The sequence below is a fragment of the Melanerpes formicivorus genome, unplaced genomic scaffold (genome assembly GCF_026170545.1).
Source record: "Melanerpes formicivorus ecotype bairdi unplaced genomic scaffold, bMelFor1.0.p_v2 SCAF_11, whole genome shotgun sequence".
Lineage (NCBI taxonomy): Eukaryota > Metazoa > Chordata > Aves > Piciformes > Picidae > Melanerpes > Melanerpes formicivorus.
The window spans coordinates 19,669,273-19,695,904 of NW_027142363.1; the positions used below are offsets into that span (position 1 = coordinate 19,669,273).

Here is a 26,632-nt window from a genome sequence, read left to right on the forward strand (position 1 = left end):
TGAAGGCCAGGCTGGATGTGGCTCTGAGCAAACTGATGCAGATAGTGTGAAGTGTCCCTGCCCATGGCAGGGGGTTGGAACTGGATGATTCTTGAGGTCTCTTCCAACCCTGACAATTCTATGATTCTGTACAAAAGAAAAATCTTTGATCACAACAAAACTGCCTTTCTGAATTAAACTACAATAAAAATGGCATGTTTGGTTTTTTTCCACCTCTAAACAAAGTGGATGGAGTTAAAATCATTTCCATGGTAATTCAGAAGTGCCTGGTTGGTTTGGAAAATGCCAGCAGATGCAAATTCTGGACTGATCACAAGAAGCATAGAATCATATAATTGTCAGGATCATCCAGTTCCAACCCCCTGCCATGGGCAGGGACACCTCACACTAGATCAGAGCTACATCCAGCCTGGCTGCAAAAGCCTCCAGGCATGAGGCTTCCACCACCTCCCTGGGCAACCTGTGCCAGTCTCTCACCACCCTCATGGGGAACTTCTTCCTAACATCTAGTCTCAATCTTCCTATTTCTAGTTTTGCTCCATCCCCCCCAGTCCTGTCACTCCCTGACACCCTCAAAAGTCCCTCCCCAGCTTTCTTGTATCCTCCTTCAGATACTGGAAGGCCACAATTAGGTCTCCTCAGAGCCTTCTCCTCTCTAGACTGAACAACACCAGCTCTCTCCATAGGAGAGTAGTTCCAGCCCTCTGCTCATCCTTGTGACCCTTCTCTGGACACCTTCCAGCATCTCCTGATCTTTCTTGTAATAGAGGCTCCAGACCTGGACATAGTGCTCCAGGTGTGGTCTCAGCAGAGTAGAGCAGAGGGGCAGAATCCCCTCCCTGGCCCTGCTGGCCACACTTCTCTTGCTGCAGCCCAGGCTCTGGTTGGTTTTCTGGGCTGCAAGTGCTCACTGCTGGCTCCTGTTGAGCTTCTCATCCCCCAGCACCCCCAGGTCCTTTTCTTCAGGGCTGCTCTCAAGCCAGTCCCTGCCCATAGAATCCAGAGTTAACTATTGCAGCAAAGCAAAATGCTCCAGAGATGAAGGAAGATTGGTTTGTGAGCCATCATGAAGCACAACTGGAGGGGGTTGTGGAAAAAAATTTGTGTTTAACTATTACTTTCTTTTGCATCCGGCCATGAGGGGAAAAAAATTGGCCTCTTACAATTTCTCTCCATGGTGAAGCTGGGGAACCCTTTTAAAATGAGAAAGTTACTGTAAAGGTCATTTAGCCCAGCTCTGACAGTCTAGATTTATTCCTCACTGCATATGATATAATGCTCTGAAAGTAGAATTTTACATTGTCCAAAGATGTAGATCTATGAACTAATAAATCACCCAGCTCAGAACATTTCCTAATTTCCTTTCACATCCCTCTTCTTCCTTTCCCCCTGTTATCTATATTAATTAATCATTCCTAGTTGTATCCTGCTTTTATTCCCTGATTTAAGACTTTTGCCTTTGTAGGTATTAACATTGTTGGTACCTGTAGTGGTGCAGCAAAGTTGGGAGGTTTTTCGTTTTGTTTTAGTGCAGAATTAGCATTTAGTCCCCTGGTTGTTGCCCTGTGATAAAGAAGGGACTAAGTGCAACATATTGTAGGAGAGAAGCAAGTCAGGCATGGCACAGAGGGGACTCAGCCTGAGTTTTCACTGCTGTATTGGGAGGAGTGTCACATTAATGAGAACTTAGGTGTAGGTCTTGACTTCTCAACTGGCTTCTCTCTGTAGGAGGGCTTTGCAGAGGGACCTTGCCAGGCTGGACAGATGGGCAGAGTCCAACAGGATGGCATTTTAAGAAGTCCAAGTGCCAGGTGCTGCACTTTGGCCACAGCAGCCCCATGCAGTGCTACAGGCTGGGGTCAGAGTGGCTGGAGAGCAGCCAGGCAGAGAGGGACCTGGGAGTACTGGTTGACAGTAGGATGAACATGAGCCTGCAGTGTGCCCAGGTGGCCAAGAAGGCCAATGGCATCCTGGCCTGAATCAGCAATAGTGTGGCCAGCAGGAGCAGGGAAGTCATTGTGCCCTGTGCTCAGCACTGGTTAGACCACACCTTGAGTCCTGTGTCCAGTTCTGGGCTCCTCAGTTTAGGAAAGATGTTGAGCTGCTGGAAGGTGTCCAGAGAAGGGCAACAAAGCTGGGGAGGGGTCTGGAGCACAGCCTTGTGAGGAGAGGCTGAGGGAGCTGGGGTTGCTTAGCCTGGAGAAGAGGAGGCTCAGGGGAGACCTTTTTGCTGTCTACAGCTACCTGAAGGGAGGTTGTAGCCATGTGGGGGTTGGTCTCTTCTCCCAGGCAACCAGCAGCAGAACAAGAGGACACAGTCTCAAGCTGTGTCAGGAGAGGTTTAGGCTGGAGGTGAAGAGAAAGTTCTTCCCAGAAAGAGAGGCTGGCCATTGGAATGTGCTGCCCAGGGAGGTGGTGGAATCGCTGTCCCTGGGGGTGTTCAATGAAGGCTTGGATGTGGCACTTGGAGCCATGGTTTAGTTGTCATGAGGTATTAGGTGTTAGGTAATAGGTTGGACTTGATGTTCTCTGAGGTCTTTTGCAACCTGGTTGATTCTGTGATTCTATGATCCTTTCAGCTCAAGGAAAAGGGAGGTGATATGAGGCCTGTGAAAGTAGTGAACCAAGGACCACTGTCTGGCATGCATCGTGAAATTTGCTACTGAGTGGTGAAAATGTTGCTTGAATCAAAGCAGAGACACCCACTTCAGAGGAAGGTTTATCAGATAGCTTTGTCAAGCAGCACAACTGTTCCTGACCAAGTGACTTATTTTCTTTACAAAGCAGTGGTTCTGACTCCACAGGAGCCTCTGCCCCATTCCTCTGCCCCACTTAGACCGCAGCAGCCGCCCCTCAAGCTTGCTGCTGACACAGGTGTGAGAGATTGTGTGGATTCACCTGGGTGGAAAACGGCTCTTGGAAGCAGTGCAGCTCCTGAGCAGAATCTGTTTTGTTAGATGCTTCTGGTTTGTTGGAAAGATGTGCTTGTTGCTTAGCACCTGGTCTCTGAGTCAGCCAATCCATCTCTGCTGCAGTGCTGTGGAGGGAAAAACCTCTCCTGTTTCTCACATAGACAGATCACTGCTTTTAGAGCATTTCTCAAGTATATCCCTTTGCTTTCAGATTGACCCATGTGGATAATACAGAATCAGAGAATCAAAGAAGCATTCAGGTTGGAAAAGACCCCTGGGATCATTGACTCCAACCACTGACCCTGCTCTACAAAGTTCACCCCTAAACCATATTCCCAAGCACCACATCTAAACCACCTTTAAACACATGCAGGAGTGGTGACTCCACCACCTCCCTTGGCAGCCTGTGCCAATGCCTGACTACTCTTACTGTGAAAAAAAATATTCCTAATGTCCAGTCTAAACCTACCCAGCTGCAGCTTGAGGCCATTCCTGCTTGTTCTGTCCCTTATTCCCTGTGAGAAGAGACCAGCACTTGCCTCTCTACATTGTCCTTTCAGGTAGTTGCAGAGGGTGATAAGGTCTCCCCTTTACAACATCCTTTTTAACACCACAGAATTTTGATTTCAGAATTAAGTGTAAAACTAATTTTGTAAGCTGCTTTGTACCCATGAGGTCACCAGAGCAGCACAGAATTAAAAGGACCTAATGTTATTTCCCCCCATCCTCTGAGAAGTGCTGTTTCCTCTTACGCTTGGAGGCAATTTTACTGAATGCCAGCAAGTGATGTAGTTTTTATCCTGGAATCACAGGATGAAAGGGGTTGGAAGGGACCTCCAGAGTTATTTTCCTACCTTGCAAGGAATAATGAACTGCAGCAGTACAGGTTGGGAGGTGATCTGCTGGAGAGCAGCCCTGGGGAGAAGGACCTGGGAGTGCTGGTGGGCAGCAAGTTCTGCATGGGACAGCAATGTGCCCTGGTGGCCAAGAAGGCCAATGGGGTCCTGGGGTGCATTGAGAGGAGTGTGTCCAGCAGATCCAGGGAGGTTCTCCTCCCCCTCTACTCTGCTCTGCTGAGACCTCACCTGGAATATTGCATGCAGTTCTGGGCTCCCCAGTTCAGGAGGGACAGGGAGCTGCTGGAGAGAGTCCAAGGGAGGGTTAGAATCATAGAATAGAATCATAGAATCAATAAGGTTGGAAAAGACCTCAAAGATCATCAAGTCCAACCTGTCACCCAAGACCTCATGACTACTAAACCATGGCACCAAGTGCCACATCCAGTCCCCTCTTGAACACCTCCAGGGACAGTGACTCCACCACCTCCCTGGGTAGCACATTCCAAATAGAAGACTGAGAGGGGATTTAATGTTAGGAACAAGTTCTTTACTTTCAGAGTCATGGAACAGTGGAAGAGGTTGCCCAGGGAGATGCTTGTGGCCCCATTCCTGGAGATATTCAAGTTGAGGCTGGACAGGACTCTGGGCAACCTGATCTAGTGGAGGATGCCTCTGTTGACTGCAGAGGGGGTTGGACTGGATGACCTATGGAGGTCCTTTCCAACCCAGACCATGCTATGATTCTATGATACATATGTGCGTATGTGTATATATGTATGTACACATAAAATGTTTCTTTGGTATTTTGCTTAGTTTAGATATATCATTAAATAAGGCAAGCTCAAACATCACATATTACAGGAGAAAATTATTGCACTCAAAAACCTGGGTCTCAGGGTACTCAAGGGATTATTGATATATGTTGTCCAGGGAGGTGGTAGAAGCCTCATCCCTGGAGGTTTTTAGGGCTAGGCTGGATGTGGATATGAGCAACCTGATCAAGTGTGGATATAAGCAATCTGATCTAGTGTGAGGTGTCCCTGCCCATAGCTGGAGCTCCTTTGCTATGAGGACAGACTGAGGGAGCTGGGGTTGTTCAGTCTGGAGAAGACAAAGCTCTGAGGAGACCTAATTGTGGCCTTCCAGTATCTGAAGGGGGCTCCAAGAAAGCTGGGGAGGGACTTTTGAGGGTGTCAGGGAGTGATAGGACTGGGGGGGAATGGAACCAAGCTAGAGGAGGGGAGATTTAGATTAGACATGAGGAAGAAGTTGTTCCCCATGAGGGTGGTGAGACACTGGCACAGGTTGCCCAGGGAGGTGGTGGAAGCCTCATCCCTGGAGGTTTTTGCAGCCAGGCTGGATGTGGCTGTGAGCAACCTGCTGTAGTGTGAGGTGTCCCTGCCCATGGCAGGGGGGTTGGAATTGGATGATCCTTGAGATCCTTTCTACCCTAACAATTAAATGATTCTATGTTGACCATCCACTGGCATCTTGATTTTGGATAATGGAAAGTTTTGCTAGTGGTATTTTGGGCAGCTGGAAGCAGGTAATTCCCAATATGATTAAACAGGTTGAAATTGTCTTCAGAAGTGACAATTTCTATTTGGGTTCAGGCATTCACCTCTTTCATCTTTTTAGTGGCAGCCTGGTTTCCATTTTATTTGTTATTTTGAGTTATTAACAACTTTAATATAGAGAGCTGTTCTTCTACTTCATTTTATGCTTGGCCTCTGATTTAGCAGGAGAATTCTTGGAAAGTAGGACAAGATCTTTGTGAAAGGACTTGGTCAAGGCTCAAGATGTATGAGAATCAAAATTCAGTGAACATATTGTTGCAATCTGGCCTTGTGGGTGGGTGATTAAACAGCATCTTGCAGCAAGCTTGCTTTAGTCCTACCACATTTCTGGCTTTGGAATGAACCTACATTTTTAGGACTTGAGGCCTCACAAAGAAGTGTTTTCTGTTACTGCCATGTTTGCCACAGCACAGAGTTAAGCTGGAGAAAGGGAAAGATTATGGTGGCCAATATTAGGACAAGTTGCATAAAGAGGTTGTGGGATGTCTCTCTTTGGAGATAGTTTGAGCTAGGCTGGAGATGACCCTGAAGAACATGATCCATCATCAGCTTCAGAGCAAGCCTTGCCCTGAGCAGGAGGTAGGGCATGACCTCCCAGCTGTCTTGGGGTAACTACCAAGCCCCATTCTTCCAAAATCCATTAATATCTCTTTGTCTTTCCCAACCCATTTGACAGAATTATGTTTCTACATGATTCTGGTGACTTGCCCACAGCTTTCTAAAGAAGAACATCAAATGTTGTTGAAGCAGCACATCACATAGGGATGCTCAGCCTGGAGAAAGATCCAGGGAGACCTAATAGCAGCCTTCCAGTACCTGAAGGCGGCCTACAAGAGGGTTAGAGAGAGACTGTTTACAAAGGCTTGGAGTGATAGGATGAGGGTCAATGGCTTCAAACTAGAGAAGAGCAGATTTGCAGTGATGTTAGGAGCAAGTTCTGCACCATAAGGGTGGTGCAGTCAAAGAGGTTGCCCAGGAAGGTGGTTGGGGCCCCATTCCTGGGGATATTCAAGGCTCTGTGCAACCTGATCTAGTAGAGAACGTCCCTGCTGACTGCAGAAGAGGTTGGACTGGATGACCTTTGGAGGTCACAGTATCACAGTATAACTTAGGTTGGAAAGGACCTCGAGGATCATCGAGTCCAACCTATCAACACAGACCCCATGACTAGACCATGGCACCAAGTGCCACGTCCAATCTCCTCTTGAACACCTCCAGGGACGGTGACTCCACCACCTCCCTGGGCAGCACATTCCAATGCCGAATGACTCGCTCGGTGAAGAACTTTCTCCTCACCTCGAGTCTAAACCTCCCCTGGCGCAGCTTGAGACTGTGTCCCCTTGTTCTGGTGCTGGTTGCCTGGGAGAAGAGACCAACCCCTTCCTGGCTACAACCACCTTTCAGGTAGTTGTAGAGGGCAATGAGGTCACCCCTGAGCCTCCTCTTCTCCAGGCTAAACAATCCCAGCTCCCTCAGCCTCTCCTCATAGGGCTTGTGCTCAAGGCCTCTCCCCAGCCTTGTTGCCCTTCTCTGGACATGTTCAAGTGTCTCAATGTCCTTCTTAAACTGAGGGGCCCAGAACTGGACACAGTACTCAAGGTGCGGCCTAACCAATGCAGAGTACAGGGGCACTATGACCTCCCTGCTCTTGCTGGCCACACTATTCCTAATGCAGGCCAGGATGCCATTGGCCCTCTTGGCCACCTGGGCACACTGCTGGCTCATATTCAGGTGGCTGTCAATCAGCACCCCCAGGTCCCTCTCTGTTTGGCAGCTCTCCAGCCACTCCGACCCCAGCCTGTAGCTCTGCATGGGATTGCCGTAGCCAAAGTGCAGCACCCGGCCTCCCCACGTCCACCAGACGGGTCACTTCCAACCCAAACCATTCTGTGCTTCTGTTACCATTCTAAGATTCTCTCAGCACTGAGATGGCATTAAGCATTCTCTAATAACTTGGGAAGAGGCTGCAGATTGCATTCAATGATATCATAAAAAAGACAAGAGGAGAAGCAATTTTACATTTCCTCCTCACTTGGGGTTTTTCTGGCTGCATGTCATTTGGGTTTGAAACAGAATGGCCCTGACTTAATGCATGCTGCTTGTGCATCCCCTGGCTTAAAGAGAATGAAATAGCTGGTGCTGGGTTTGCAGGGAATGACCCCACCCTGAAGCCCTGAGGTCTGTGTGAAAATAATGTGTGAAGTGTTAGCTGAAAAACCTCTGAAGTCAGTTAAGTAGTTCCCAGGAACTTCACTCACTTGTAGAATTATTTTTAGTGTGTGTGTCCCCTTAATTATAGTTTAATCTAATGAACTAATTTAGAGTAATAACTGAATTTGAGAAAGCCTTTCTATTGTATGGAAAACTGGCTAGGCTTCCAAAGTTCCTGCTCTCTTTGTGCTAAGAACTGATACCCCTTCATTATTTTACCCTTCCTGCCCAAAAGCTGCCTCAGAACTTGAGAGGGGTGAAGTTCACATCTGCAGCTTCAGTGTACAGATGAGACATCTGGAGATAAGGCTCCTTCATATTGTGCTCATCTGCTTTCACAATCACAAATAAGAAAGCCAAGTGGAGGTTGTGCTGTTCTGTTTGGGCTCTGTGAAAATATTACTGCAGGAAAGTCAAGCAGCAGAATCACAGAACTGTTAGGATTGGAAGGGACCTCAAGGATCATCCAGTTCCAACCCCCTGCCATGGGCAGGGACACCTCACATTAGAACAGGTTGCTCAGAGCCACATCCAGCCTGGCCTTCAAAACCTTCAGGGATGAGGCTTCTACTGTTTCACCACAGACCTTAGCTTTCTGGAGCTTCAGTGCTCCATGCTATGGATTTGGGAGTCACAGGGGCCCAACTTGAGGGCCCAGAGCCTTTGTTTTGTGGTGTTTCACACTTGATATTTCTTCAGAGACAGAGATTATTCAGCAAGCATACTCAAGCTGCATGTTGCAACTTAGCTAACCATACACAATGTTAGACACTAAGGAACAGGGAATGCAAGAGACAAATGATGAGACTGGGAATGGCAGTGTGGCAAATCAGTGGTTTGGAAACGTGAGGTTACAGAAAGAAGGAAACCCCAAACCCCAGTAATAAACATTCTCCCACTCCAGTCTAGGGCTCAAATTGGTTAAATATTTAGCTAGAGAGGCTGTGAACAGGAATAGAAAGGTTCTGTTACTTTTCTAACCAGCTGCTGGAAATTTATGTCCTGTTCTGGCTTACATGCTTTAGGAAGGATGCTTGGGAGGCTTCAGGATTAAATACAAGGGCTTGAAAGAGTAATGAGAATGATGGAAGGGTGAAAGGGTATGGAAACCAGCCCAGAAGGCTCATTCCATGCCTGTTAAGCAAGAGAAGGCTACAAAGTGATTTGATTATAGAATGTACAGTCCTCTATTGATAGAATCATAGAATGGCTCAGGTTGGAAGGGACCTCAGAGATCATCTACTCCAACCTTCCCACTATGGGCAAGGACACTTCTCAACAAGATGGTTAAAGGCCACATCCAGCCTGTCCTTGAACACTCCCAGGGAAGAGGCATCCACAGCCTCCCTGGGCAGCCTATTCCGGAGTCTCACCACCCTCACACTGAAGAACCTCTTCCTCAGCTCCAGTCTAACCCTGCTCTGCCTCAGCTTCAAACCATTCCCCCTTATCCTGTCTCTGGACATCCTTATGAAAAGTCCCTCTCCAGCCTTTCTGTAGGCTCCCTTCAGGTATTGGAAGGCAGATCTAAGGTTCCCCCAAAGTCTTCTCTTCTCTAGGCTGAACAATCTCAGCTCCCTCAGCCTATCCTCATAGCAGAGGTGCTCCAGCCCTTGGATTGTCTTTGTGGCCTCCTCTGGGATGAAATTGTCTGAGCTGTGAACTGAGAAGTGCTAAAGTTTGGAGTTGGAGTTTTTTTTCAATGACTTTGAAGTAGGGAAGATTTTCAAAGCATCTAGGAGGGAGTTATTTACACCTTTCTGCCCAGGCACTCTGTCATTGCTGGGCCATAAATATCTCTTTTACTCCTACGCAGGTCAAAATATTTCCTGTGACGTAAGTTGGGATGGAGCTACTGTCCCAGCTTGCTGAGAGCTGGTGCTGATTGAATTGGTATCGGTAGCAGAAGGGGGAAAAAAGAGACAGGAGAGGGCAAGGAAACAAATGGGCTCCTTGTTTCTTCACATTGGAGGCCGTATGAGGCCAGGCAACCAGCACCAGAGCAAGGGGACACAGCCTCAGGCTGCACCAGGGGAGGTTTAGGCTGGATGTTAGGAAGAAATTCTTCCCAGCAAGAGAGATTGGCCATTGGAATGTGCTGCCCAGGGAGGTGGTGGAGTCACCATCACTGGAGGTGTTTAGGAAGAGCCTGGATGAGGCACTTGGTGCCATAGTCTGGTTGATTAGATGGTGTTGGGTGATGGGTTGGACTTGATGATCTCCAACCTGGTTAATTCTATTCTATTCTATCTAATTTGAACACCTGAATTGGCAATACAGTTGAGTAGCATTCTTCAGATACAGTCTCTAAGGGATCAGCACACCCAGGACGTCAGTTAATTGTTTATTTTACACTTAATTATTGTTCTATTACTGCTAATTCATCCCCATGGCCAAGTATTTGCTGCTTGAGAATGTCTCAGCTGTGAGGCAAGACGTCCTTGGAAGCTGAGCCTCGGCCTCCTGTGTTTGAGCTCAAATGTGTGGGAACTGGGGCGTAGAAGATGAAAAAGCAGCCCTTTGAAGTGGGAAGGGAGCCTTGTAAGATGGAGTCAGGGCTTGTCTTCTGTGCTAGAAACAGGATTTGGGATCACAGGGCTGGAAACAGGATTTGGGATCACAGGGCTGTCAGTGCTTGTGCGTGGATTTGTTTTTATCAAGTGTCACCAAAGTGTTTATTTTTCTGTTGGTTCACAGTAAGCTGAAATAAGAGGTTTTAACACTCACACATTCAGAATTTCATAGATTCATAGAATGGTTTAGGTTAGGAGGAATCTTGAAGGTCATCCAGTTCAAACCCCACTGCCATGGGCAGGGACACCTTCCACCAGCCCAGTTTGCTCAAGTCTCATCCAACCTGGTCTTGAACACCTCCAGGGAGAGAGCATCCTGGGCAACCTGTTGCAGTGTCTCACCACCCTCACTGGAAAGAATTTCTTCCTAATCTCCAGGCTAATCTGCCTTCCTCAAGCTTCAATCCATTCCCTCTCATCCTATCACTACAAGCCCTTGTAAAAAGCCCCTTTTAGGCTCTCTTGTAGACCCCATTTCAGGTACTGGAAAGCCCCTATAAGGTCTCTTTGGAACTTTCTTTTCTTCAGGCTCAACAGCCCTAACACTCTCAGCATGTCCCCACAGGGGAGGTTCTCCAGCCCTCTGATCAGCTTTGTGGCCCTCAGGTGCACCTGCTCCAGCAGCTCCATGTCCCTCTTATGCTGGCTACACCAGAACTGGAGGCAGTGCTGCAGGTGGGGTCTCAGCAGAGCAGAGGGGCAGAATTTCCTCCCTGTGCTGCTGTTCTCCCTGTCTCCCTGCTTTGGATGGAGCTCAGCACACAGCTGCCTGCTGGGCTGCCAGTGACCATTGCTGGCTCATGGTGAGTTTTTCATCAGCTGACACCCCCAAGTACTTCTCCTCAAGACTGCTCTTGAGCCACTCCTTGCCCAGCCTATATTTGTGCTTGGGTGAGCAGTTGCTCTCATGTGGCCTTGTCTTTGCTTCAGCACTAATACACTTTTTATGCAAAACTAAATTTTGGAGTGATTAATTACATAATTATTTTTGCAGCATCCCTGGAGTGATGGTGATTATCTGACCCTGTTATTATCTGAGTCAGACTTTTTTTGACAGAAATGATCATAGAATAGAATCATAGAATCAACCAGGTTGGAAAAGACCTCAGAGACCAAGTCCAACCTATTACCTAACACCTCCTGACAACTAAACCATGGCTCCAAGTGCCACATGCAATCCTTTTTTGAACACCTCCAGGGATGGTGACTCCACCACCTCCCTGGGCAGCACATTCCAATGGCAAATTACTCTTTCTGGGAAGAGCTTTCTCCTCACCTCCAGCCTAAACTTCCCCTGGCACAGCTTGAGACTGTGTCCTCTTGTTCTGGTGCTGGGTGCCTGGGAGAAGAGACCAACCCCCACCTGGCTACAACCTCCCTTCAGGGAGTTGTAGACAGCAATAAAGTCTCCCCTGAGCCTCCTCTTCTCCAGGCTAAGCAACCCCAGAGCTCCCTCAGCCTCTCCTCACAGGGCTGTGCTCTAGACCCCTCCCCAGCTTTGTTGCCCTTCTCTGGACACCTTCCAGCAGCTCAACATCTTTCTTGAATTGAAGAGCCCAGAACTGGACACAGGACTCAAGGTGTGGCCTCACCAGTGCTGAGCACAGGGCAAAATGACTTCCCTGCTCCTGCTGGCCACACTCTTCCTGATGCAATATGTTAAAATATGTTAATAGGAATTGCCTTTTTTCTTTTTTTTTTTTTTAATAAGCTAGGATCTAAAGCAAAGGAATAATTGCCCAGGGAGGTGGTGGAAGCCTCCTGCCTGGAGGTTTTTGCAGCCAGGCTGGATGTGGCTGTGAGCAACCTGCTGTAGTGTGAGGTGTCCCTGGCCATGGCAGGGGCGGTTGGAACTGGCTGATCCTTGAGGTCCCTTCCTACCCTGACATAAATTCTATGATTCTATGAATTTCCATCCTGCCTCCTTGCCAAGGCAATGGGTTGGTTTATGGGAGTGGATCAACTGGAGTGAAATGTAGGCAAACCTGGGAAAGCGTGGTCAAAATTTGGTAAAAATAAGTTGTTTTCTATTTCAGAATATTTGTGTGGGAGACTTTTTCCCAGGTGTGATTTAGCAGAATTTTATTGGTGTCTTTAAAACTATTAGGCTCATTTATCAGCAAACTGTCTGATATTCATGAGACCATCGTATAAAAGCCTTCACACCTGCACTAGGTAGGATGCTCCTTCCCATATCACAGAATATAGGTTGGACTTGATGATCTCTGAGGTCTTTTCCAACCTGGTTGATTCTGTGGTTCTGTGAATATACCTGCTTGGAAGAGAGCTCCAAGCCTATCCAGTCCAACCCTCAACCCAGCACTGAAAGGTCAACACTAAACCATGTCCCTAAGCCCCAGCTCCACACAGTGCTTGAACACCCCCAGGCATGGTGACTCCAGCACTGCCCTGGGCAGAACATTCCAATGTTTGACAACCCTTCCAGTGAAGAAATATTTCCTAGCATCCATCCTGAACCTCCCCTGCTGCAGCTTGGAACCATTTCTTCTGGTCCTGTTGCCTGCCAGGAAGGAGCAGAGGCTGCCTCCTCCTCACTCCAACCTCCCTTCAGGTAGCTGTAGAGAGCAATGATGTCTCCCCTCAGCCCTTCTCCAGCCTGAACACCCCCAGCCACCTCAGCCCCTCCTCATAGCCCAGGTGTTCCAGGCTCCAGCCTCGCTGCACTTCTCTGGATATGCTCCAGCCCCTCAATGACCTTCCTATAGTGAGGGGCCCAGAACTGAAATATTTAGGTGCCCAGAGCTGAAACATTTGCATATTTATGCTCAGAAGACCTTAATTAGATGATGTATTTAGAAACAGGCAGGCTGCATAGCTTGATTCTTGTACTAACCAAAGCGAGACCTTCCTCCCTTCCTTTTTAATGGAATGAAAGAGGAACCATTTCAGAGAGAAACTGCAGTTGTTAGAGCAATTTGTGGTCTGTTTTAATAGGGTTCATTCTGCTTTTGCTTAACAAATATGACCAGATGAATTAAATCACGTGATTTTTCTTAGACCTAGAAGTCTGTTGTCTGGTGTTAGCTGTGTGTGACTTCAGCCTTCTCAGCATTGCCCTTCTCCTCTGATAAGAATTTGCTTGCATACAAGCATTGCATTTTCACTTCTTCCATGTTTGATTTTCTTGTAGACATTTCAACAGTCTTCTCTACAGCAGAAGAGTAAAAAGAAGAACAAAGGTAAGAAAACCTGAATTTGGCTTCACATGTTGGGAGGGAGGGAATTGCCACTCTTAATGTTTGTGATATTGCTGTATCTGAGGAGCTAGAACTTGCTAACTGGAACCCAGAGATGTTAGTCCATTACTGATGTCTCACAGCTTGCTGCTGCTGCTGCCAGACTCCAGCTTCTTCAGGGCCAGGGCTGTTTCTTGTCCCAGCTGTATGCATGCAACGCCTCACTGCAGCCCTTGCTCATTACCTGAGCTGCCAGATAATTAATATCATAGTAAATTCTCAGCCTTTGATTTAGAAGCACAAAGGAACTTAGGAAGTGTTTAGTTGCAAAAGGAGCTGCAAAGAGAGGGTTTTTTTAATGCCCATGAAGTATTTCATAGCTGTTCTTGGCAGCCAAGTCTGAAAAGTGCATCTGTATACTGTGTGCCTTAATCTGATAGGAAATGGGAATTTGAAAATGACAAATAACCATTCCCCCCCCCCTTATTTTTAAGTATCTTGCCCTTCTTTTGTCTACAGTGTCTTCTCTGGCTTTGGGTTTATGTTTGGGGGTTTCTGTCTGTTGAGTTTGTGTTGGGTTTGTCTTTTCCTTATGTGAACTGCCCTTGGTTTGGTTTGGTTTTTAACTCATGGCCCTTTGCACGGGCTTTGTGGTGGGAAAAGGGTGGTTGTGCTAATGTATTCATGGCACACTGAGGTTGAAAAACTCCAATTAACTTGCTCAAACCAGTTCTGGCTAGCTGTGCTATTTAGTGGGCAGGTCAAATGCTTTCACATCATAGAATCGTCCCTTTCAGCTCCCATTCCAGGTAAAAGCAAAAGGAGGATCTCGTGTAAAGATCTTGGCCGAGGGGACTGTGAAGGCTGGCTCTGGAAGAAGAAAGATGCCAAGAGTTATTTCTCCCAGAAATGGAAAAAATACTGGTTTGTCCTGAAGGATACATCTCTCTATTGGTACATTAATGAAGAGGTAAGCATCTGTGCTCATTGTCGCAGCAAATTGCCTGTGGAGTGCTGTTTCGTGGTGTAGTGGGAAACCAGTGTGCTTTGAGTGCTAATAGATGTGGACAACTTTATTCACCCAAACAATCACATTCAGCCAGCCACCAGCACCCCTAGATCTTTCCTGCTATCCTGAAATCAGCCTGACAGGTCTGTAGTTCCCTGGATCCTTCTTATAGAATCATAGAATTGTCAGGGTTGGAAGGGACCTCAAGGATCATTCAGTTCCAACCCCACTGCTATGGGCAGGGACACCTCACACTACAGCAGGTTGCTCATAGCCACATCCAGTCAGGCCTGAAAACCTCCAGGGATGAGGCTTCCACCACCTCCCTGGGCAACCTGTTCCAGTGTCTCACCACCCTCATGGGGAAGAATGATAGGTCTTGCCTTATAAAAACACTAACTTCTTCCTAACATCCAATCTCAATCTCCCCATTTCTAGTTTTGCTCCATTCCCCTGAATGCACCCCAGGACCCCATTGGCCTTCTTGGCCACCAGGGCACATTGCTGTCCCATGCAGAACTTGTTGCCCACCAGCACTCCCAGGTCCTTCTCCCCAGGGCTGCTCTCCAGCAGATCACCTCCCAGCCTGTACTGCTGCAGTTTATTCTTCCTTATAAGGTAGAAAAAGAACTCTGGAGGTTCCCTCCAACCCCTGGCACTCTGTGATTCTGTGATTCCAGGATAAAAGCCACATGACTTGCTGGCCTTCAGTACAATTGCTGTCCCATGCAGAACTTGTTATCCACCAAGACTCCCAGGTCCTTCTCCACAAGGCTGCTCTCCAGCAGATCACCTCCCATCCTGTACTGGTTAGGAGGTGATGTCATGCCTCTTAGCTGTGATATTATAGAAAGCTGGTAAACTAAACAGCCCACATTGAAATTGATGGGTTTCTTTTCCCTCCTATTTCTTACAGTAGGCTCAGTAATTAGCCCATCTTCCTCCCCTCTCCCCCCCACCCAAAAAAAATTACCTAATTACAACAGTACTCTACAATGCTATAATTGCTAATTGCCTGGGTGCCTCTGGTCATTTTGTGTGTTTTCAAATGATGGCTCAGCTGTGAAATTGTTTGGGAGAAGTGGGCATTGCAGATTGTATTTTACACCAAGGGGTCTGGCTTCACTGCCTTGGCAAAGGGCCCAGGGACTTCTGTGGGAGCCTTGCCAGGGCACAGCCTACATTACTGTTCCTTATGTAAGCAGCAGACAAGTGAAAATGTCTTTAGCTGTTCACTGTGGTGGGTTGGTTGTTTTGTTTGGTTGGGTTTTTGTGGGTGGGATTTTTTTCCCCTGATACCTTCACAACAGTGATATCTGGAACTCTCCTTGCAGGATGAAAAAGCAGAAGGCTTCATCAGTCTTCCTGAATTTAAAATCGACAGAGCCAGTGAATGCCGCAAGAAATAGTAAGCACTGCTCAAAAACAGCCACAGAATGGGTTGGCTTGGAAGGGAGAATGGGTTGGCTTGGAAGGGACATTCAAAGGTCATCTTGTCCAACCCCCCTGCAGTGACATCCCCCACCAGATCAGGTTGCTCAGAGCCTTGTCGAGCCTCACCTTAAATGTCTCCAGGGATGGGGCCCCAACTACCTCCCTGGGCAACCTGTTGCAGTGTTCTATCACCCCCATGGTAAAGAACTTGTTCCCAACATCCAATCTAAATCTCTTCTCACTTCAAACTATTGTCCCTCATCCTATCACTGCAGGCCTTTGCAAACAGTCCCTCTGCAGCCTGCTTGTAGCCCCCTTCAGGTACTGGAAGGCTGCTCTTAGGTCTGCCAGGAGCCTTCTCTTCTCCAGGCTAGAACAACCCCAACTCCCTCAGCCTGTCCTCATAGCAAAGGTGCTCCAACCCCCTGATCATTTTCATGGCCTTTCTCTGGACCTGCTCCATCAGATCCACATCCTTCCTATACTGAGTGCTCCTGAGCTGGATGCAGCACTCCAGGTGAGGTCCCACCAGAGCAGAGCACAGTGGCAGGTTAACCATCTCAGCGGGTGCCATTCTTTCTGAGCCCCATAGGTTCCATAGAATCATGGAATCTTAGTATTGTTGGGGTTGGAAGGGACCTCAAAGATCATCCAGTTCCCCCTGCCATGGCCAGGGACACCTCACACTACAGCAGGTTGCTCACAGCCACATCCAGCCTGGCTGCAAAAACCTCCAGGGATGAGGCTTCCACCACCTCCCTGGGCAACCTGTGCCAGTGTCTCACCACCCTCATGGGGAACAACTTCTTCCTAACATCCAAGCTGAATCTACCCATTTCTAGTTTTGTTCTTTTTCCCCCACTTCTATCACTCCCTGACACCCTCAGAAGTCCCTCCCCAGCTTTCTTGTAGCCCTCTTCAGATACTGGAAGGTCACAATTAGGTCTCCTTGGAACACATCCTTCCTGTGCTGAGGGCTCCAGAGCTAGACACAGTACTCCAGGCAGAGCAAAATAAAGTGGCAGAATGTGAAGATGTAGTAGAAAAAGCTGAACAAAGGCCAAAGTTTTGCCTTAAAAAACTGACATAATAGACACTGTTGCAAGGATCATTTGATTGTATCACAGAATAAGCTCATCCTGTAGTGGCAAACTGAGTGTGGCTCCTGTGTGCCATTTCCCCTGAAGAAGGGTTTTTCAATTCATCATGAGTCACAGTGCTTGAATAGAGCACAATTAATCATGAGCAAGAAGGCTACTTGGCTGCATCTGTCCCTTTAGTTTCCTGGATTTCCTTTCTTCTTCTGTTTTCTTCCTAGGTTGGGGCTTTTATTAATTGTTGCTTGTAATACCTTGAAATTCAATGAAGAGTTCCAAGCATAATGAACAGAACATCCAAGTAAAACAGAACACCCCCATGTTTATGGCCAGGCATCAACCTTTAATGTAACTCCAAATGAGTTAGCATCCTGTCAGAGTTTGCTGACAGTGTATCAGCCCTGAGGCAGCATTGAAAACCCCAGAATGACAGTGATTTGCTGGTTGGTTTCTTTTTTGAGGTATGATCTAAAGGTCTCAAATGACTTTTCCTCTCACCTAGTTCTGGGTGCTGCTGTCCAGATTTGTGTCATGGCACAAATCCATTTCTTATTTAGATGCACATCCAAGCACATGTAGGAGTGTGAGAGGTCCATACTCCTACAGAGGTATTTTTACAGTCAGTGTTCACAGTACCACAGTACATTAGAGGTTGGAAGGGACCTCCAGAGATCAGCCAGTTCAACCCCCTGCCAGAGCAGCATCACCCAGGGTAGTCTGCACAGCAATGCATCCAGGTGGGTTTGGAAAGTCTCCACAGAAGGAGACTCCACAACCTCTCTGGGCAGCCTGCTCCAGGGCTCTGGCACCCTCACTGTAAAGAAGTTTCTCCTCATGTTGAGCTGAAACCTTCTCTGTTCAAGTTTGTGTCCACTGTTCCTTGGCTTATTACTGTGTACCACCCAAAAGAGCTTGGTCCCTTCCACTTGGCACCCACCCCTCAGATATTGGTGGACATTGATCAGATCCCCTCTCAGCCTTCTCCTCTCCAGACTAAACAGCCCCAGGGCTCTCAGTCTCTCTTCACAGGGGAGATGCTCAAGTCCCTTAATCATCCTCCTGGCTCTCCCTTGGACTCTCTCCAGCAGGTCTCTGTCTCTCTTGAACTGGGGAGCCCCAAACTGGACACAGTATTGCAGGTGTGGTCTCAGCAGGGCAGAGTAGAGGGGGAGAAGAACCTCCCTAGCCCTGCTGGCCACACTTTTCTTGCTGCACCCCCGGATCCCATTGGCTCTCTTGACCACAAGGGCACATTGCAGTCCCTTGCAGGACTTGCTGCCCACCATCACTCTAAGGTGTTTCTCTGTGGAGCTGCTTACCAGCAAGGCAGTCCCTAAACTCAAAGGGCTTCTCCAACCTGGATAATTCTATTCTGTTCTATTCTATTCTTTCCTGTTCTGTTCTGTTCTGTTCTATTCTAACCTGTCCTGGTGCCTGTGCTGGTGAAAACCTTGTGCCTCCTAAAGGTTTTTGTTAAAGTTTAAAGTTAAAGTAAATAACCTTTTGTTAAAGGTTATTGTTAAATTTATCAAAACTGTGGAGTCCCTGAAATTTGTACCAAAAAAACCCCCAAACCAACCAAACAAAACCCACCAACCAATTACAAAAATGAAATGGTGTGGTCTGTAGCACAGAAAGTCCTAAAGAAGGCACTGACCTTGTATCAGTTGGTCTATTTATCCCTGCAAAATGAACTCCATTCTTCTTGGCTGTCTCAAAGGGCAGAAAGTGCCCTTGGTTTAAAAATAAATAAATACAGAAAGAAAGAAAGAAAAGGAAAAAAGGAGGGAAAGAAGGAAAGAAGGAGGGAAGGAAGGAAAGAAGGAGGGAAGGAAGGGAGGGAGGGAGGGAGGGAGGAAGGAAGAGAGAAAGAAAGAAAGGGAAAGATCAGGTTGGACTTAGTGTCCTCTGTCCTTGGACAATGTTGCTGAAGTGCTTCATTTTTATCCTCTTTTTATTGGGGCAGAAGGATAAAGCCAACTCATTTCTCAGACTTGTACCCTGCTTAAATTGGTATTTGGGTGGTTTGGGTTTGGTTGAGGTTTTTTTCCACCTGATTTGGTTTCTAGTGGGTAGTAGAACATAAAATGAGTCTATTAAAATTCCTTGCTTGGGTGGCAGATAAAAAGAAAAGGCAAAAAGGTCATTAAGAATCCATGGAACAGATGCTGTATCAAGTTTAAGAAGTCAAGCTTTGGGTCTCGGTAACTTGATGATGTCTTTCTAAGCTGAGCAGATGTCTCGGTGCATCTGCTTTCACTTGCATAACATTTAATCAGACTCTAGTGGATTAGAGGGAATCTTTTTGTCCCAAATCATAGGGTACCTTTGCTAGCAGTAGCTTTCCTGGATAAAAATTTCATAGCCCTGATTTCTTAAAACCACTTCTCATATATTTACATAGACACTCAGGATCAGAGGATGTCAGGGGTTGGAAGGAACCCAAAAAGATCATTGAGTCCAAGCCCCCTGCCAGAGCAGGACCATAGAATCCAGCACAGGTCACACAGGAACACTTCCAGATAGGGCTGGAAAGTCTCCACAGAAGGAAACTCCACAACCCCGCTGGGCAGCCTGTTGCAATGCTCTGGGAGCCTCACAGTGAAGAAGTTCCTCCTCATGTTGAGCTGGAACCTCCTGTGCTGTAGTTTACATCCATTGCCCCTTGTCCTATCCCAGGGCACGAGTGAGCAGAGCCTGTCCCTGTCCCTTCCTTCCTGACCCCCAGCCCTCAGATATTTATAGACATTGATTAAATCCCCTCTCAGCCTTCTCCTCTCCATACTTAACAGCCGCGGGGCTCCCAGCCTCTCCTCACCAGGCAGTGCTGCAGTTCCTTCAGCATCCTTGTAGCCCTGCCTTGGACTCTTTCCAGCAGATCCTTGTCCCTCTTGAACTGGGGAGCCCAGAACTGGATGCAATATTCCAGGTGAGGTCTTACCAGGGCCATGTAGAGGGGAGGGAGAACATCCCTGGACCTGCTGAACACACTCCTCTTAATGCACCCCAGGATCCCACTTGAATACTCTGTTACCTAAGAACATGCTGTACCCTAGGAACATCCTTACCATTGTTCTGTGACACAATGGGTTAGAAGCCATGAGAATTACTTTATTTTTTATACATGTATAGAAAAAAAACCCACTGTGCTTCAGGAAAAAAAATGGGGATGATCTTCCTGCATCTGTTTGTAGTTACCTTTATGTTCTTTGGGTCTCTTAGTCATTAGTTTTTTTTCTGCCTACCTTAAGAGAGCCCTTTCAGGCTGTTCTCCAAAATGATTCTACTGAAAATTATTAATTACTGTCAGATGCACTTCATGGATCTTCAAGTACCTCACTGTAATTCTTCATCCAACACAGTCCTTCTAGTCATTTATTTCACATCATGTATGAAATGCTGCAATTCTCTCCACCCAGTCACGTTGCTTACTTTGGTGGAAGCAAAAAAAAAGATGAGGTCTAATTGCCCATTGCTTAGAACTGCCTCAAGAACTGTTCATTTCCAGCACCTTTTCAGAAGTCAATCAGAGCATCCCATTTTTTTCCTTTGAAACACACTTATTAGATGTGGAAGCAACGTTGAGGTCATTGGGATGTAAGAAATACAATCACAGAATGGTTTGGGTTGGAAGGGACCTCCAAAGGTCATCCAGTCCAACCACCCTGCAGTCAGCAGGGACAACTAGATCAGGTTGCCCAGAGTCCTGTCAAGCCTCACCCTCAATATCTCCAGGAATGGGGCCTCAACCACCTCCCTGGGCAACCTGTTCCAGTGTTCCACCACCCTCGTGGTAAAGAACTTCTTTCTAATGTCCAGTCTAAATGTACCCTGCTCTAGTTTTCAAACCATTGCCTCTCATCCTATCACTGCAGGCCTTTGCAGACAGTCCCTCTGCAGCCTACCTGTAGCAGGTACTGGAAGATTGTTCTTAATTCTCCCCAGAGCCTTCTCTTCTGCAGGCTGAACAACTCCAGCTCCCTCAGCCTGTTGAATAAGCAGGACTCAGAGTTTTTTCTGTTGTATCAAATAAATGGTTGTGTCAGTTTTCTGTTCAGAAAAAGCTGACAGCTGGAGGTATGCCACCAAGATTACCCTGCTAGATGAAGTTATATCCTTAATTGGTTAACTTTATCCAAATACTGCAGCTGCAGATGATTGTGGGACAATGTTTCTGCACATACAGGTCAAGCTTTATTAAGAAAGAGGTAGTTGAAGAGCAATTTACTTGGTGACAGTCCTGAAAGTTGCATTCCTGTGTACTGTTTGGGGCCAGCTCAGGGTATCTGAGCTCACCTCATCCCTTGATGACCAATCTGTCCTTCATTTTAACCAACACAGAAGGGTTGTACCATTACAGCTTTCTAATTCTGGGTTTTTTTTTCCCTCTGCAGTGCATTCAAAGCCTGCCACCCTAAGATCAAAAGCTTTTATTTTGCTGCTGAACACCTGGATGACATGAACAGGTAAGGAAATCTAGCAACAGTTCAAGGAACTGTCCCTTCAATGTGACACCTCTTCAAACTTAGGAACAGCACAGGCATATTAACCTTAACAGTTATGTTTAATAGCTGAGAAGATAAGTGCTGAGTGGCTGAGTTTTCAATTTATGCAAAACAAAGGTCTGAAAATGTCTAGAAAGAAGATTCTCTCTTCCTCCAAAGAGAAATAAACTCTGTGACACAGCATCCAAAGACAAGTGCAGAATCCCAGGTTTCTCCTCTTGCCTGTGTGGCACCTGGAAAGGTGGAATTTGATCTCCAGCTCTGCTTCCTAACATGTGATGCTTGTTCTTGGGATGCTTCTGGTTTTGGCACTGGAGGGAAGGAGAAGTTGGAGAAAGATTTAAAGCAGTCACTCCTCTTATTTCTGCCAGCCTTGGACAAAAAAAGGGAGGTAGAGATTGCAAGGAATGAATTTTGCAGATTCCCTCCACTGCCATGAATTTAACCTGCAGCTGAAAGTGAAATGTTTGTTGTGTTGAGTCTCTGCTCTTGGCTGTGTGGCACCTGCAAAGGTGGAATTTTATCTCCAGCTCTGCTTCCTAACGTGTGGTGCTTGCTTTTGGGATGCTCTTATTTCTGGTGCTGAAGGGAAGGAGAAGTTGGAGAAAGATTTAAAGCAGTCAGTCCTTTTATTTCTGCCAGCCTTGGAAAAAAAAAAGAGAGGTAGAGATTGCAAGGAATGAATTTTCAGATTCCCTCCACTGCCATGAATTTAACCTGCAGCTGAAAATGATATGTTTGTTGCACTGAGTTTCTGCTTTTGGCTGTGTTGCACCTGCAAAGGTGGAATTTTATCTCCAGCTCTGCTTCCTAACACGTGGTGCTTGCTTTTGGGATGCTCTTATTTCTGGTGCTGAAGGGAAGAAGTTGGAGAAAGATTTAAAAGGAAGTAGAGATTGCAAGGAATGGATTTTGCAGATTCTCTCCACTGCCATGAATTTAACCTACAGCCTAAAGTGAAATGTTTGTTGTGTTGAGTTTAGTAGGGGGAAAAAAAACAGCAACTCAAAACACAGCAAGGACTTAAACCTCGGTTCTTATTGAGTTTTCCTGTCTGTTTCAGGCCTCTTGTGCAATTGTGGGGTTTTTTCAGCAATATTTGAGCCTTCAGCACAAAATGAACACAGTTTCTCTCCATTCATTTGCATGCTGAATTAAAAATACGGATCTTGACCAGATTTTCAGCTGAGTTATTCAGGTGTCAGTTTCATAGAATGCTTTAGGTTGGAAGGGACCTTCAAAATCATCTAGTTCCAGACCCTCTGCTATGGACAGAGACACCTGCCCACGTTGCTCAAGGCTCCATCCAGCCTGGCCTTGAACACCTCCAGGGATGGGACAGCCACAACCTCCCTGGGCAACCTGTTCCAGTGTCTCACCACCCTCACACTGAAGAACTTCTTCCTAAGAGCCAGTCTAATCCTACTCTCTCTCAGCATCAAACCATTCCCTGCCACTTGACACCCTTATGAAAAGTCCCTCTGCAGCCTTTCTGCAGGGTCCCTTCAGGTATTGGAAGGCAGCTCTAAGGTCTCCCTGATGTCTTCTCTAGGCTGAACACCCCCAGCTCTCTCAGCCTGTCCTCATAGCAGAGCTGCTCCAGCCCTTGGATCATCTTTCTGGCCTACTCTGAACTCACTCCAACAGCTCTGTGTCCTTATGCTCAGGACACCAGAACCGGAGGCAGTGTTGGAGGTGTGGTTTCACCAGAGCAGAGTAAAGGGGCAGAATCCCCTCTCTTGCCCTGCTGGCCACACTCCTCTTGATGCAGCCTAGAAGACAATTTACCTTCTGGGCTGCATGAGCAGCCTCCTGATGGAGGGGATCTCTCCTGATGGAGATGTAACGTAAACATTGGGATAATGACTACACTGAAAGCCTCAGGAGGGAAGAGGGCAGGCTGAAGTCAGTGCACTGCTACGGGCAGTGGAGTGTATGCTTGGCAATGTCAGCTCTGCTAGAAGAGAAGAGCAAAGTTTGGGGTTGTGGAGCTTGGTTTTACTTAATTTCTGCAACTGATGGGAGCATTTTTTCAAGTCTTAAGCTGAGGCTCAGGCCTTAGATGAGAACTGCATTGTGAGGCAGCTGTCTTTTCTCCCCCTGCTTCTCTGACACAAACACAGAAGTGAATTCTGCTGTGCCTCCTCCTCTGTGTACTTGGCACAATGGGTAAGCTTTAAACCACACAATGGCATAATTAGCCCTCCCTCTCTGACTGGGACTGAGCCTGTTATTTTTATTGCTGGTTTCTGCTCTGTTCCTCTGCTGGGCTGCCAATTCATAAGCTTCACTGTAAAATATTGCTCAAATCTCTGAAAAGTGGTGGTTATTCCTGAGAAGCCAGACCAGCAGGAGCGTTGATGTGGTGGCATATGTGTGAGCAGCAGGCTTCAGAGTCCTTAGATTCTCTCCAAACCCTTTTATTTTACAGGTCTTTGACACCACACACGGTTTTACATTGGAAATGAGTTCCTTGCTGTGAAAACAATTTGTTCAACAGCAAAATGATAGATCTTTGGAGACTTCCTGAGTAGGAGTATCAAAGGAAACTGCTAATCTGAAGAGTAACATTGTCCTGAATCTCCTTCAGATGCTTAGAACTTTGTTTTCAGTATTAATGCACCCCCAAAAAAATATTAGGAGGCTGGATTGGTATCACTGCTTCTTTTTTTTTGTTGTATTGTTAATGTTGTTTCAGATGGCTAAACAGAATTAACATGCTGGCTGCTGGCTATGCAGAAAGAGAGAGGATCAAACAAGAGCAAGGTAAGGTGTTGATGTTATTGAGGTCACTTCTGTTCAGCTCTGATCATAACTTCACCTGCTCTTCTTCCCCAGCTGTGTGTGTCAGGCCTCACTCTTGTCAGCTGAAAGCAAGTCCCATATGGGTGTCACTGTTGTTGCTTTAGAGAATTCCTTCTTTCTCAGTGGTTTTGAATACCTCCTTCAGATTCTGCTGCACAGACACTCGAGAAAGTAGCTAAAAGTAGTACCAGTAAGGTCATGAATCCGTAGAACATGAATCTCCCTGGACAAGAGGAGGCTCAGGGGACATCCCCTCTCAGTCATCCCCTCTCCAGACTAACCAGCCTCAGGGCTCTCAGCCTTTCCTCATAATGCACATGTGGGAGTCCACTTTCATATGCTTCATCTGGAAGTTGATCCCTGAGCTCCAAGTCTGCAGAAATGTCACTGAGGGATGCAGTTCTGACAGGCCTCTTACCACGTGTTCTGCCGTTAGGCTTCGCTGTGACAGGAGCTAACGTGATAGGACAAGGGGCAATGGACGGAAACTCCAGCGCAGGAGGTTCCACCTCACCATGATGAGGAACTTCTTTACTGTAAGGGTCACAGAGCACTGGAACAGGCTGCCCAGGGAGGTTGTGGAATCTCCTTCTCTGGAGACTTTCAGGACTCCTCTGGATGCATGCCTGTGCAACCTGCACTAGATTGTATGGTCCTGCTCTGGCAGGGGGGTTGGACTGAAAGATCTCCAGAGGTCCCTTCCAACCCCTAACATCCTGTGAGCCTGTGATCACAGAGCACTGGAACAGGCTGCCCACCAAGGCTGTGGAGTCTCTCTCTGGAGACATCCATGACCCATCTGGATGTGTTCCTGTGTGACCTGGGCTGTATTCTATGGTCATTTGTAACAGCAGGCTCTCAGCATTCACACAGCCCAGGACACCAACACCATGCTCACTGTTCCTCCAGCCATGTTCTCAGTGCCTTTCCAGACATCAAAACCACTTCAGGCATCTGTACTCCTGAGGCAGCTCTACAGCAACCACTTTGGTTGGCCCTGTGGAAAGGCTGTGAACAAACTGCACTTGGAGCCTTCCAGGATACCCTCTGTGTTAGCATTCCAAGCTAAAGTTAGGCTTTTGTTGACAGCAGGTTGGCACTAGGATTACAATACCACGTGGGACAGTGAGGCTAAAGGTGTGTGAACAGTTCTGCTAACAGTGCCCAAGTGGATAATTGCAAGCATGAGATACACCTTTCAAAAATCCAGATGGATGTGGGGAAATATTTTTTTGCTGCCAAGCAGTCCCTGGGTAATAAAATAGCAGATGACGTAGCTTCTGCACTTGAGATCATGTGCATTCAGGCCTCAGGTGGCCTGTCACTAAAATGTCTCTCCAGCACCATTCACTCAAAATGATTCATCATATAAATGATAAAATGATTTAGCATATACAGGAAGCTCCAACTCTGTCCTCCTTGTGTTGCTTGGTTGTATTCAGTGTGGGGATCAGCATCACATTCCTCCATCTTGCTGCCATACAGGCGTTTAAAAAGAGACTGGATGAGGCACTCAGTGCCATGGTTTAGTTGGTTAGATGGTGTTGGGTGATAGGTTGGACTTGATGATCTCAAAGGTTAATTCTGCATACACTACTGGTATGCCTTTGGTGATTAGGGATATTTCTCTAGGATGAGAGAGAGAGTGGCCTCAAGTTGCACCAAGAGGAGGTTGAAGTTGGTTATTGGAAGAAATTTCTTCCCTGAAAGGGTTCTCAGCCCCTGGAAGAAGCTTCTCAGGGAGGTGATTGAACCCCCAACTCTGGAGGTGTTTCAGAGAGGCAGAGATGTGGTGCTGAGGTTTAGCACCAGACTTGGCAGAGAATAGAATAGACCAGACCAGGTTGGAAGAGACCTTCAAGATCATAGAGTCCAACCTATCATCCAACACCACCTAATCAACTAAACCATGCAACCAAGCACCCAGAGATAGAGAATGATTGGACTTGGTGATCTTAAAGGTCCTTTCCAACTGAAACATTTGAGATTCTGATTCTATTAAACAGTTCAGTAGTGTCCCTAATTAGCAAAGCATAAACCTCTCCATTACTTCAGGCATCCTTGCAATCATAAAAACTGTGAGGCTGGAATTGTTCTATACTCAGTGCCTGTCCCAGCTGTCATTTGCATCTCTGATTGTACAAAAAAAAAGGCTCTTTTATTTCTGTTCAGTTCAGCCCTTTGCAGCAGGTCTTTATAATACCTCTGAAACAATTCAAGCAGTAGTTGTCAAACCTGTTTCAAAGGAGAGCTGAAGGGTTCTGCCTCTAAAAATGCAGAAATGTATTTCAGGTACAAATCAGGGAACTGTGGGTGAACAAAATGTCACATTCTGTACTGAACAGGTTTGATAAAAATACCATCAACTTTCCACACTAAATGCAGGGAATGTTAGAAATATGGCAAGGGACTCCCTTGGATGGAGCAGTTGTGTATTTTCCAGCCATCCAAAACCAGAGGGAAAAGGCTAGCT

At 46.8% G+C, this 26,632-nt stretch overlaps 1 protein-coding gene across 8 annotated transcripts in view; it reads left to right on the forward strand.

Moving 5' to 3' along the window:
• The window catches only part of CNKSR2 (connector enhancer of kinase suppressor of Ras 2), a 246,863-nt gene that overhangs the window by 173,240 nt on the left and 46,991 nt on the right, over positions 1-26,632 (forward strand). For all 8 annotated transcript variants that reach the window (XM_068144773.1, XM_068144776.1, XM_068144771.1 and 5 more), the window contains 5 exons: positions 13,264-13,312; positions 14,107-14,279; positions 15,653-15,726; positions 21,244-21,315; positions 24,053-24,120. In XM_068144773.1, coding sequence (XP_068000874.1) covers positions 13,264-13,312; positions 14,107-14,279; positions 15,653-15,726; positions 21,244-21,315; positions 24,053-24,120 — 436 coding nt within the window. The remainder of the gene's footprint in view (positions 1-13,263; positions 13,313-14,106; positions 14,280-15,652; positions 15,727-21,243; positions 21,316-24,052; positions 24,121-26,632) is intronic.